The sequence below is a fragment of the Strix aluco genome, chromosome Z (assembly GCF_031877795.1).
Source record: "Strix aluco isolate bStrAlu1 chromosome Z, bStrAlu1.hap1, whole genome shotgun sequence".
Taxonomy (NCBI): Eukaryota; Metazoa; Chordata; class Aves; order Strigiformes; family Strigidae; genus Strix; species Strix aluco.
In genome coordinates this window covers 65,187,134-65,200,979 of record NC_133971.1, presented here as the reverse complement: position 1 = coordinate 65,200,979, position 13,846 = coordinate 65,187,134, and the positions used below count along the sequence as shown (strand labels likewise).

Here is a 13,846-nt window from a genome sequence, read left to right as displayed (position 1 = left end):
TCAAGTTGCAGGAAAATCAGATGTAGACTGCACATGTATTTTGTTTCTATCTTATAGCAAGCATTGTTCTTTGGAGCAAAATCTGCTGTGTGGCAAACTAGCCTTAATATTAGAATGACTTCTTAAGAAACCAAAAGAATTTAAATTGATTATTTGCTCTGTTTAAAGAAAGCAGTTGTTAACTCATGGTCCTTGGAAGCCTCCACAGTTCCTCAGGATCCGCAGTACACTCCTATGAGCCATTTTAACAGCATGACAATTTTTGCAAGAGTCTTGAGGCACTGTTAAGCACACACTGGTACAAAGGCTCCAAAAGGCACTTTTGGTCACATCTTTCTAGTCTTTGGTGAGTGCAGAAGGTGCCTCTCTGTACTGCTTTTTGGGAAGACCATTTGGACCTTTTCCCCCTCATGTCCCATGATATGGTGGGACTCCAAGTACGTGGTCCAGGCCCACTAGCCCCACTGAGTGGAAGGACTGACGGTTTTGCTCACAACGTCCCTTGAGAGAAAACAGGGAAGAGCTGTGGGACCAGACTCCTCTTCCACCCAGAGACAGGGAGACACAGGATCTGCACAAGATACCCCACCGCCCCAACCCAATGAAACATCAGCTCGGCATCGTCCTTTCACTCCTCCCAAGGCCCTTTTGCTTCCCAAAAACAGCTGGTGGCAGCAAGCGCAACTCTTCTGCGCTGGCGGGCGCTGCCTGTTTGCCAGCTCCATGGAGAGGCATTTGGCAGCGCCGGTGGCAGCAAGGAGGTGAGGTGGGCAGAAGGTGCCAACTTCCATGGCTGAGCCTCACATCTCCCCCTGACCCTCTACCTTTCGCCAGCTTGAGAACTGGCACCCTGATGCAGAGTATACTCAGCAAGTCTTAGGAAGCCCAACCTGATGTTTTTCTTTCATCCAGAAGATGCAAATGTTCTGTTAAATTACATACTGTGAATGGGAAAACATGTCAGGATGGGGGGTAGTGTGGGGATTTCTGAGGTTTCTGTGTGTGGACTGCTGAGATTTCTTTTAAAAAAAGGCAGTGTCTGAAAAGCCAGAGTGTGAGCAGTTTGCAACACACTTCCCAGAATGAAACCAGGGAACCCGTTCCCAGGGTAAGGAGGTTTTGGGAAAAATTGGTCGTTATGTCATGAATTCGTTAGTTACGCATTTACAAAGGGTCATCATACACATAGAAATTTCGTTTTACAATTAAGATTATGATTCAGACTAGACAAAAGCACAGACATTCCCATCTTAATCTATACATCCATAACATTACTCCAACACTTTTGTGCTTTTCTTTCTTTTAATATGATCTCCTTAGAAGGCATATTATTCCTTAAACAAACTAACACAAGTTCTCAAGTTATCTCAGGATAGTTATTTCAAAAGACAATGCAGTATTTCATAATAAACATTTATAATCAGGTTTTTAACAAAGTAATTCATCATATAAACAAATGAATCAGACACTAAATAAATATTTGTACTGGTAAATACTAGCATTTTGCTTGTATCATGTAGGACCTGATCCTGCAAGCCCTCTGTATACATCTTTATCCCCACTGAATGATTGGTTCCATTTCTTGTTCTAATCTACTATTTTACTTCGAGCTGAGCAAATACTTCCTGGCCACTAAGTTAAGTAATTGAAATAAGCACTGGAATACGTTTCAGCAGACAATGATTTCCTTAGATGTCTTTGTAAATAATTCTTTTTTCCAGGTTTATGAAATTATCACAAACATTTATCAACAGGCATTCAGTTTCTGGTATCTGAGATGCATCAGTTAGTAGAGACTAATCAAATAAATCCTATGTTCCTTGCTCTTGGCTCTCTTGTTGAACAAAGCGTGACCTTTGCACCCAATTTAAAGAACAGTTTCCAAGACTTATTTAATAATTAATACTAAATTTTACTGTCTCCAGACATTTGAGCTAACAATACCGGGCTAGGAAGGCAAGAGCCTCCAGGAAAATAGCAAGCCAGGAGCTCTTCTTGGGGAGGGTGTGAGTTACCTTCTATCCATTCTCATCTGCCACAATTACTATCTTACTCAAGGCAACGGGGATGGCCTTTTTCAAAGCATAAAAAAGCTATGGCCAGCCCTTTAATTATGACTTTACTCACTTCTTTTCAGGGATGCCTTTTTCCTTGCATGGTACATCCGGAACAGAGAACTGCAGATAAAATACATTAACTGACCTACACACTCTCCACTGCCTTAGGAAATTTATCAGGATATCTTCATACAAATAGATGTGTCAATGAATTCCAATCTCTTAGCTGTTTTTTGAAAGGAAACACAGGAGTCAGTTACAGCTGAAAAACTTGCAAACTTAAATAACTGCTTACTTTCTCTTGTCCAGCTCTATTTGAAATATAGTTTGAAATCAAGGGTACTGAGGTTACTGATGATTTCTTGGATGCCTTTGAGCTCCTACCACAGTATAACATGAAACGTTCCAAGCATGTGGCAAAAATAACAATGATTGTAACAAATCGTTGCCTGAACGGAAAAGAGGAACATATTTTGAAATTATTCTCTCTCTATATATAGCTATATATAGGGATATACGTACACACACATGCACATATATATCCCTATATAAACATTTCTCTAAAGTACAGAAATTTATTTTATTATTTCTTATGTTGGTATGATTTTAAATACTTTACTCCATGAATCCACGATATGACAACTTTAGGCTGTCCAGAGATAAATCTTAACTCAGTCTTATAACCTCCACTAATATAAATATGGCAAGGAACTTTGACCAGCAATAGTAAATTTTGAAACTTAAATAATTATTCTATAATTATTTTAACAACAAATAGCTACTAAGTACCAATATTCATCGAAAATGTAAAAACAAAAAAAAGATACAGCTTTAACTTCTAACACTCTGTATCAAGTGCAGCTTTATGAAAGGAATGTAAAATAAAATAATGTATTAGAATCTCATTCTAAAAAGAGAAACAGCAACTTACACAACTTACACTATGTGTTTCAAAAAAAGAATACTGTATGCCTGCACTTTATCATAAATGACCATGTTAAGTCATAGTTTCTTCTTGCCTTGCAAATGAAGGACGTTGGTTCACGAATCTTCTAAAGCATACATGAGCATTGGATTAAATCCTGTTCCTCGTGAAAATAAAGTTCATTTACACTTAGAGTGAACAGGAGTGAAGAGTTAGTTATAATAAGACCTTTAAGGACCTTGGTAGCCAGTACCAGTTGTATTTGCAAGTAGCTCCTCAGCTTTTCTTTTTTTTTTTTTTTTTTTTTTAAAAATAAAGGTACAATCATAGTTATTCATTTACTTTAAAAATTCTAAAGATGAAGAAAAGTAGCGTTTATACATATAAGTTCTCATATAAATTATAAAACTCAAGTTTATCTTATAGAGTTCCATCCCCAGAAGAAGCATAAAGCACTTTTGTGGTACCTTCACCAGTAAGTATTTGTATCACATCAAATCTGAGAAATTCAACAAAGATGATACTGCATCCCAGAGCCGAAAGAGAACATTCTTCTGATGCAGTCTCTTGTGATGGATGTGCTCCATGGGATCATATAATTGCCATGACTTGACTGAATTTCAAATAAACGCAATATGAAGGAATTCACCTTACCAGTTCAGTAGGTATAAGAAACATCAGTGAACAGCAGACTCATTCCATTTGAGGTCAACAGTCTTTGGAAGACAACGTGGAGGGAGTTTAAAACTATGACAGCAAAATCAAATAATAATAACAATAATGAGGTAAACTCCTCTAACAAGGCCAAATAGGCTGAGATGTCAGGAGAGAGTTCGATTGTACCTGATGCCCAAATGTTTCTGTAGCCAGAGTTCAGCGAGCTGCATGGTAGAGGCAAATGTACTTGCTTTGGACCCTAAGCACATTTTATATTGTTTTGGATCTAAACTGGGGTCACACTGAACTGGATGAAAAATATGGACGACTCCTACTTCTTGACTTCTGAAAGCCTTCAAGCCAGATGTTATCACTTTAGTAAAGAGATCTACATCCTCAAGTCCCCAGCCTTGAATTGAGGTATCAAATCCACCAGCAGTAAGTAGATCACTTTTGTAAATACAGGTAATTCCAAATCCATATTCTCTCCAAAAGCCAGTTCTTTTTGTGAAAACAAAACTACTGTTAGCTGGAGGGTTGCCTCCATATATTATTTTTGGATCATACTGACTAAAGATGATAGGGTAGTAAACCTGTTCTCCCTGAATAGTGTTATCTCTGCACCGCTGGAGGAAGTCTGATGTGAATACCAGATCAACATCACAGAACAGCAGCAAAGTGCCATTGTCAAATTGAGATGAGGCCATTTCAAGACCTAAACCTCTAGAAAACTTTCCTGCCATCGGAATCAGGGCCATATCTGCCTTAGGATACTTAATGCTGTATTCTTTCATCAGTTCTATGTGTTTGCTGGCATCTTGGCCCAACTCAGAACTGAAAAGAATTATTGCCAACTTTACATTCTGCCTGGGAATCAGACAAGTCTTCTCAAAGTTATCCATAAATCTTGAGAAAATGTCAAATCTTCCTGTGAGAGGGACAAGAATATGTATTTTCTTGTCACTGCGTCCCCCAATGTCTTTGGTGCCTTGGAACGAAGAGGAAAAAATCTTTAAAGTATTTGAAACAAAAGAGAAAGATTGAGCATCAGTGTGGGTATTCTCCAACAGACTTCTTATATCCAGCTCCTCTGCTTCTTTGAAGAAAGGTTTGCTAAACAATTGTTGAAGGTAAGCGTGACGTCTCACTGGAACCGTAACTTTTCTTCCTTTGTGCCTTTTGTACAAAAGCAGTAAATCCAGGATGTACTCCACTCCATGCAGAGGATCCACCCTGCGGTAGCCATACTGTATTTCTTTGAAATCAATGAGCCTTCCTCTAGATCTAGAGTTCTCATTTATCATTTCCATGACTTGCATCACGGTGTCATCCAGCGCAGCCCGCAGGACGCTGCTCAGGCTCTGACGGGGTGGCTGGTTCTCCATCATGGAGAAAAGAAATTTTCCTGTCAGGAACTCCCACTCGATGACTTCATCCCTTTCACGGGGCTGTAAATGATTGAAAGATGGCATCACTCCCAGTTGCTGATCTTCCTTATTTACTTCACTGTTACTGAGCTTGCTCATCAGGGCACTTTCTCTATGGAGCTGGATGGTCCGATAGCGCAGTTCAGAAATTTTGCGACTCAGTATGTAATTGTGCAGCCTGTATTGGTAGGCTGGTCTTTTGTTTGGATGAAGTGTTATAGCTGTGTGAATCTTGCTGTTGTGAAGATCTTGAATGTAACCCTTGCGGTTGTGTTCATAGTTTTCATGGAACAATTGCTGCATCTAGGAAGAGACAGAGGAGAAAAAACAAGACAGTAAGTGGAAGTGCTTCTATGGACAAAAGAACCTACATTGGTACTGTTGATCATTACCATTCATTATAGATCATGGCTATTTTTGGGCACAGAACTTTAAAGTATTCAGTAGGAATTATTTACACTCTTTTGGTCTTTTGGACAGTTTCAGTACTGTCCACAGTAAGCAAATATTGTTATCTAACTAAACAGAAGGGCAGATCTTGGGTTTATCTTCACTTCATCTAACTTCAAAACTAAATGAAACACTTAACCGAAGGTCTGTAGGCAGTATTTCTGAGTTCCTAGGTCAAGGCTGAATGCTGCTATGCACAAAACACTAAGTCGTCACCTACATCTAAACCCTTATTAGCAAGATCCTTATTAAATGTTAGCAACACTGATGATGTTTTTTAAGAGGACCTTGGATTTATGTCTATGGAGTTGTGCTGGGTTTCTGTAGTGGGGTTTTTGGTAGCAGGGGAGGGGGCTACAGCAGTGGCCCCCTGTGAGAAGCTTCTCAAAGCTCCCCTGGCTCCAAGTTGCACCTGCCTCTGGCCAAGGCTGAGTCAATTAGCAATGGTGACTGTGCCTCTGAAATAACGTATTTAAGATGGTGAACCTGCGAGGAGGTTTGGACTTGTGAAGAGGAGTTACAAGAAGAACACATACGTAAACACCAAGGTCAGAGGAACAAAGGAGGAGGAAGGGATAGAGGTGTGCTGGAGCAGAGAGCCCCCCTGTATCCCATGGTGAGATGCCAGGGCTGCCCCCTTGTCACCCATGGAGGACCACAGTAGAGCAGATGCCCACCTGCACCCTGTGGAGGAGTCCACACCGGAGCACATGGCTGTGCTTAAAGGAGGCCAGGACTCTGAAGGAAGAAAAAGCCCCCACTGTTATAATTCGGTGCTGAGAGGACTGCAAGATGTGGGCGTGACCCATGCCAGAGCAGCACAGGAATGGCTGCTGCCCATGGGAAGAACTCATGTCAGAGAAAGTTCATGGAGGACTGTCTCCCATGAGAGGAGAGCCACATGGACCAGGGAAGAATGAAAAGGAGTGCTTCCCCCCACTTGCCAGCAGAAAGAAGCTGTGAACTGACTGTACCTCCCATTCCCTGCCCCCTGTGCCAATGAGGGGAGGAGACAGAGATATCGGGAATAAAACTGAGCACAGGAAGAAGGGAGGAGTGGGGGTAGATGTTTTTAAGATGTGGTAATGCTTCTCACTGTCCCACTCTGTCTGTTACGTGGTGTTGTTCTTAGTGTTTTGAATTAAATTTTTAATTAATTTAATTAAATTTTCTTTCCCTAATGAGTCTGTCTTATGCCTGTAACTGTAATGAACGAGACACCCCTCCCTGTCTTCATCTCAATTCCTGAGCCTTTTGCTTCATTTTCTCCTTCTGAGCACTGGGGGAGAAGGGCTGAGTGAAGGGTTGTGTAGTGCTCAGTTGCCTTCTGGGCCCAAACCATGACAGGAGCACAAAACTGCTTGTATTTCCTACAGACACATGCAAATGGATAGTGCTACTTAACATTCAAAAACTGAATGCACTTAATTTCAACAAAGCTATCTTTTTTCCCATGCCGACAAAGAATTCAATGACTGAAATATAACCATCGGAATATGTTTGAGGGATACATACAATACAGTACGTCAGTTAAGCTATAGATCATGTTAGTATAACTCACCCTGAGTAATTACCAATGTATTTCTGTGGCAAGAAAAAACATTCTACTTCTGTCAAATTTGTAATTGTAATATCTTCTAAATAGTAAAGAGATACATTTTATGGCTGAAGTGCAGGTCTAGGATTTAAAGTATCTGTCCTTTACACCTTACTGTGCTAACAGCTAAACTATGAGCAAATCATAAAACTTTCTCTGACTTAGTTTCCTTCCTAAAAGAAAACTTAGCTCCCTAATAATTTAACGTGATGCCTATTTATTCTTAAATAGGAAGTGATATGGAGGAGTAAAATATTATCATCATAAATACATATAAGACCCACTGCTCTTTGCTAAGCTAACACCTACTAACTCCAGAGAAACAGAATTATTTCCCATGAGTAGCAGATAAAGTACAAGAGGCTGCTCTTTTTCATCTGCAAACAGACTGGACTATAATTAATACATAAGGAGCATGTGCTAATTAGATAGAAAACGTTGTACAGGAAGGTGTTGTGAGCTTGAGCTATAATCAGATTTTGAGATGGGTATTGAAGTTTGTCTTCTATACACAGGAAATCAAGAGGTGAGGTCTCATGGCACAGTGTCTCAGACTCAAAACACATAGCTTACTTTACTGCAATTCTTTCTAGAACAGAAGCTTTGCTTCTAGAAGTAATATTAAGCATAGGGCTATAAGTGTAAAATAACTCCTAACAAAGCTAAGAGCCATGACAATTATTCAAAACCCATTAACATGTATGATAAATACACATTGTCATATTTAGAAAAACAGAATTTTAATACAAAATTTCTGGCATCTCCCTCCCACCTCATTCAGACCCCAAATGACTCTACTTGAGCAAACATTGCTACTACTATTACTCATGTCAGCATTTTTGAGGCTAGAGTCGTATAACAGAGAGAAAAGCAACAGCCCAATTCTGAGAACTACCTTAAGCTATCTTAAATTTGCCTTTAACAAAACAGGTAAGTCTGCTATATTAAAGTGACAGTGATTGTGAAAAAACATACGTAGTTACAAAATGACTCAAATACTCCTTATTCATAGAACTCCTACCTAAAGCTGTCAGACCACATTTGTTCTGTTTCAGGAGGTGGGTATTTTCTCACGTAGATGAGATGAAACAGGGACAGGAGGTTCTGGGCAATTTCCTTGCTATCATAGAGAACAGGAATGAACACCATCAGTACTGAGTCAGCATTTAACCAGCAGTGATGGAAAAATCGAAATACGGCTTTCTTGAGGACAAGAGATGGACACTGGCAGGACAGGCAGATTAGAGATTAGGAATTGAGTTAGAGAAAAGTTCCTGGGAAAGGGCTGGGTGAGGATATTTGCTCTTTGGAAGAATAATTTTCCCTTCTCCCTCTACAGTTTACATTTTGAATAATGAAAAAAGATCAGCTATTCAGGTGGTATTTCCATCTCTTCTGTTTTAAGTCACACCCGTTTCCTGGCCTCTTTTATTTAAAGCTGTCTACTGTGTGCTCAGCAAGGTGACTGTGGTTTTGTATTCTCCACTTTTTCTGGAAAAAGTTGAATCCATGAATTTTATGTTTAGAATTTCACATTAAAATCCCCTCATAGGAAAATAAAGAAAATGTCTAACTTTTAAAACAAAAGAAAGAAGGCTGGTTGCTGAATGGTGCCGGAATTCTTCCCCACAAACCCTGACACTCCACTCTCTCCTAAATCCTCTAATCATAAAGAATCACTTGAGTTTTTCATCATCCACAATGAAGAACCGTATTTGAGTATAACTGAAACAACCATTAACTACCTTTACACATTTAATTTATGGTACCTGAATTTTCACAAATAAGTTTTATTTAAAGTAATATAATGTATTTTATCCAAGAGATTTTTAACAAATGACAAACTATCACTGTAAAACTAAATGCTGCCCTCCTATTGTGCAAATTCTTCTGTAACCCTTGACTGATTACAAGCTCAGCTTCACAGCATTCATTAGCAGTGCTTATTTAAGAGGAATATTCTATTAACATAAATACCACATTTTTCCTACATTCCAATTTCAGATGCCTTGCTTTATTAGATAAGCTCCACTGAAATCATAGCAAGAGGATGTACTCCATTATACTAATGATTTTGCTTCTGATAATCAACAACAGATTAACAGCAGCAATCAAAAAAAATTTTGAATCAACTCAGTAATGCAGTATTATCACACATATACAAAACTGTATTAATCCATTTTAAATTATGTTACTGAACACTTAATAGACTGAATACAGACAAACCAGTTCAGAACAAATATGACACTGAAATCATAAACTCTTTCTGAAGATAGCAGGTTTTAATCTTGGTGCCATACAGAAATCTGTTTTCAATATTGCAGGACAAAAATGTCTTTTTACAGCTCAAATCATTAACATATAGATGAAAGCAATTCAATGTGATCCTAACTTTTCTTTGAAATTTCTAAGCAAGGTGGTCAAACCTAGAAGGCAAAGGGAAAGATGATTAAGTTTCCTGGAGAATGGATCTGTACCAGGGCCTGAATCGGTCAATGCAGTCATAAGTGATCTGGAAAAGGAGGTGATTTGGGAGGTGGCAAGATTTACTGAATATAAATTAAAATTATTCAGTGTGGTTAAAAGTAAACCTGTCTGCAAAAATTCTCATAATTTTGAATGGCTAGGTAATAAAATGGCAGATTAAATTCTGTCTAGATAAATGCAAAGCACATGTGAAGAAGGTGATCCTAATTATACCTGAAGAACGTCAGACTGTGTGCAAGCTGTTAGCACTCTGGAAAGAGAACCTAGTTGCACAGTAGGCAGTTCTGTGCAAATGTCACGCTGATGTTCAGTAGTGAGAATAGAAAAAGCAAATAGCATGAGGGCAAGTCTTGAGTGAATCAGAAACATCATTATATGGTTGTGTTCACAGTGCACCTGAATCTTGAAGGCTGTGGGTTCCTTGTCAATATTGTGATATACCATCTGAAATTAATATACATCTGAGTAGAAGGGTACTAACCAAGACCACCAGATGATCACATGTGGATCATTAGATGAATAGATGACGAGGGCGAAAGGGAGTAATCCAAAGAGGGCCAACCCCAACTACAAAGTCAGTAGCACCATAGGGAAATGGATAAGTGTAATCACCATTTCTTCTCACATAAAGAACTATGGCACATACAATGATGCTCTCAAGGCTCAAAACCAGAAAAGGAAATACTCATGTAGCTCAACCATAGAACTTACTGGCACAGGAAGCTTCTGATCGTAAAATTTTGCACGGCTTCAAAGAATGAGCCAACAGTTTACATTGCTATGTTAAATGCAAAGGTATGCTTTCTCCACAACACTGCTGTACTACAGACACCTGGAGCCCCAGCTGAGGCTTTATCACAGTATGTCTTTATTGTCTTACATACCTGCCTCAGCTTCTTCTACTGGTTACTGCAGAGAGAGGACATTTTGTCAAAGTAATATTTAGTCTGACATGATATAACCATTTTATATTCATTGAAAGCAGTTAGTGGGAGAAGATGTCTTCAGTTCAATATAACACATGGACGCACAACATTTTATTTTTTCATATGGCATGATTTTGTGACTTTCATGAAGTTTGCTGTCTTCTGAACAATTCTTACAGGACAACTAACACAAGACTTGGCAAGGACTTCTTGCCTCTTTTCACACCAGCTGAAATTAGAAGCTGGCAAGAAATGTGAATAACCTAATTGTGCTCTGAGGAGCTCTGAACTGCAAACAGGAATAAAAAAATGAGAAGAAACAAATTAGAATAAAGATAATGCTTTGTTATTGAGGCAGAGAAATACAATAGCTAATACGTAAGCACAATGTAATTTGCATTGCAAGCTCTGAAATCATTGTAATCTCTGTTATTTACTGATGTAATAAAAAAGGAAAGTTCTTAATACATATACACAAAAGCCCAAACCAACCTACTTTATTATTGCAAGACTGTCACATATTAAAAGATTGAATGCAAATGGTGCTTTTTAAATTAACACAATTTTTCTTTGAGCCTTAAGAACAATTTCTCCCATTTAACAGAGAAGACATGGAACTTAATCCTTCATTCACTCTAGCTTTTCCTAAATCCACAGTACTACTAAACTGTTGACCAATTTATCTAAACTGGACTTTTAATAAATATAGAAGTAAGATGAACAGGAATTATTCCTGGTCTTTCTTCATCCTGCTCTTTAGAGTTTAGCTCTCCTAAAGATGAAGACTTATTCACTATTTCCAGTGACTTCAAGGGGCATTTCCTCCATATGAAGAACACATGTAAAATCCACCATGTTCGAGAAGATACTGTTTGGCTGAAGAGCAATAAACTGAGTATCTTAATCAAAGGAAGAGTTAAAAAAAATTAAATAACTCAGGTAACTACAGGCACATTAGGATGTCCTGTATAACAAAATGCAACACTAAGTTATGGATGATCATAAGTTTCTGGACAAGAAAACAGATTTCAGCAAGTCATTTGGTATGGTGCTATGAGAAAAACTGCCAGTCTGGCGAGGTAAGGATTAAGACTGGAATAAGAAATGTGCATGAACTGGATAACTGAGAAGCAGTAATCTGCTATGTTTAAATGGGGAGCTATCAGTTTGGAGGGAAGTCATTACAGAAGCTTCTGAGGAACAATATCATACCTAGTGACAATGGCACAAAATCTGGGACGCTACTCACGACACAAAGTTGAGGACACCATGAAGAGACAAGAAAAGACACCTCACAAGAAGAGCCAGAGAACTTGGAGAGGCAATACTGAAGAAATTCAGTTGTTATAATAATACAACACACATAATCCTACACCTGTGGTTTTAAGAGGTAGGTGACTATTTTAGGAAAGTTGACTTTTAAACTGGAAATAACTGACAAGTAAGGACAACATAAGAATATTAGCAGACAGTAAGATGACATAGAAAGATTATGAAACATCAGTGTGAATCCTCCACAGAAAAGAAAAACAAGATTTTGTGTTGCATCAGTCAGAATATTTCTGAAAGACACAGAAGACCATTTCACATAATTCTGAATCTGCATCTTTATCAAATGTGTGGGACCAAATCAATGCAAAAGAGATTTGACAGGACCAGAAACTATCCTATGAGAATGTTAATGTTATTTGGTTTGTTTAACCTTGCAAAATGAAGGATAAGAATCATATTGTCTCTAAATACATTAAGTAAATAAGACAGAGATAACAAAAGCAAACTAGCCTTAGGTTTACCTGGGCAGGAAATTAAAGGAAAATTTTCATGTGTCAGAAGAAGGGTTTAGATCAGATTTTCAATAGAAGTAATGTATACAATTCAGCCAGGTTATAAAAAACTAGATTGCTTATAAATAGGGGAGTCAGTGACTTGAAAGATCCATTCCATTTTTCCTAATGATACAGTGTTCATTTTTTAGTAAGAATTAATTACATATTATTAGTTGGCAGCAGCCCACCTTCCACCTTTGTTTGTACCAACAGACATTACATTGAAAATACGTAACATCTTCTTTCTATTCACAGTCCTCAGCCAACAGTAGTTCCTTATGTTTCCACTTAGTGTAACACCTAACAAACCAGCTTTATATCTGTAAAAATGATGATATATAACTTCATAACACAACCATTTGTCTACAGTTTATAATGCATCTGAGTAACAAAGTTGTGAAGCTTTTTGCCACAAAACCAGACCAAGGATCCATGTTTCACTATTCAAATTACTGTAAGGGATTAATACCTGCTGCTATCTTTATATTGTGCCATCACTTTAGCATATGATGCACCCAGAAGCAACAGGGAAAGCTGGACTGTAATTATAATCTATGAGTGACAGTAAAATGCCAGGTATACAAGAGTTATGTCATGCTGCACATTGAAATAAATGCATATCTGCTAATTCTTCCTAGAGAAATAAGTTTGAGCCAACATAGCCACAGGAGAAAGCCTGAATACTATTCTGTTTCACACATCATTAACAGACACATTAAATAACTTAAGTACCAGAATCAACAGTCTTCCTGCTGACATCATTCCCAAGATGAACAAAACTTGATGTATTGATTCCAGCTCTGGTATGTAGGGGTTAGTAAGCAGAAAAGTTACAAGCACACACCACAAACTCAATTAATAGTTTCCACAGCATTAGAAAAGTTCACTCAATAGAAAGGGATCTAACTTCTCATTTACAGATTAGCTAGGTATGATATGTAGTGATCAAAATAAAAAACAGCTAATTTTTTTAGACTCTTTAGAAGTAGAACTATGCATTAATTATTTATAACTCTTCTGCTGGCCCTCACTTTAATAAGATTAATAAATAAAGGTTAATAGCAAACACTTTTGGAGCATTTTCCCCCACCTCCTTTCTCACATTAGTCAGGCCATTGCACTGAAATCAGCTCAGCATGCTGTAAGCCAAGAGATACCAAGAAATGCTAAAATAAAGTGCTCATGAAACAGTGCTGCTCTGTTAATATTAGCAGACTTTTCTGACATCTCATCTCTTTATAGTTTGACACTAAAAAACCCCACTCGAAATCTCAACGTTTTCCTGCAATGTAGGACAGACAATACAAGAAGGACGTATAAAGTCATGCTGTTATGTGTATGATTCTAACTATCCTGCTATAGGGGTACCAAGCACACAACATAATAAAATCCAACAGATCTGTACAGGCAAAATAAGCATATGTCAGAAAAAGGATGGTAAATAATTGAACTTTTGTAATTTAGCCTATAAATAGACAAATTAAATGGCACTGG

The 13,846-nt window shown here is 38.1% G+C and overlaps 1 protein-coding gene across 1 annotated transcript in view; it reads right to left on the bottom strand.

Annotated features, from left to right (window-relative positions):
* Positions 1-1,163: 1,163 nt before the first annotated feature.
* The window catches only part of CHSY3 (chondroitin sulfate synthase 3), a 157,562-nt gene continuing 144,879 nt past the window's right edge, over positions 1,164-13,846 (bottom strand). The window contains exon 3 of the mRNA XM_074812115.1: positions 1,164-5,369. Coding sequence (XP_074668216.1) covers positions 3,804-5,369 — 1,566 coding nt within the window. The 3' untranslated portion in view covers positions 1,164-3,803. The remainder of the gene's footprint in view (positions 5,370-13,846) is intronic.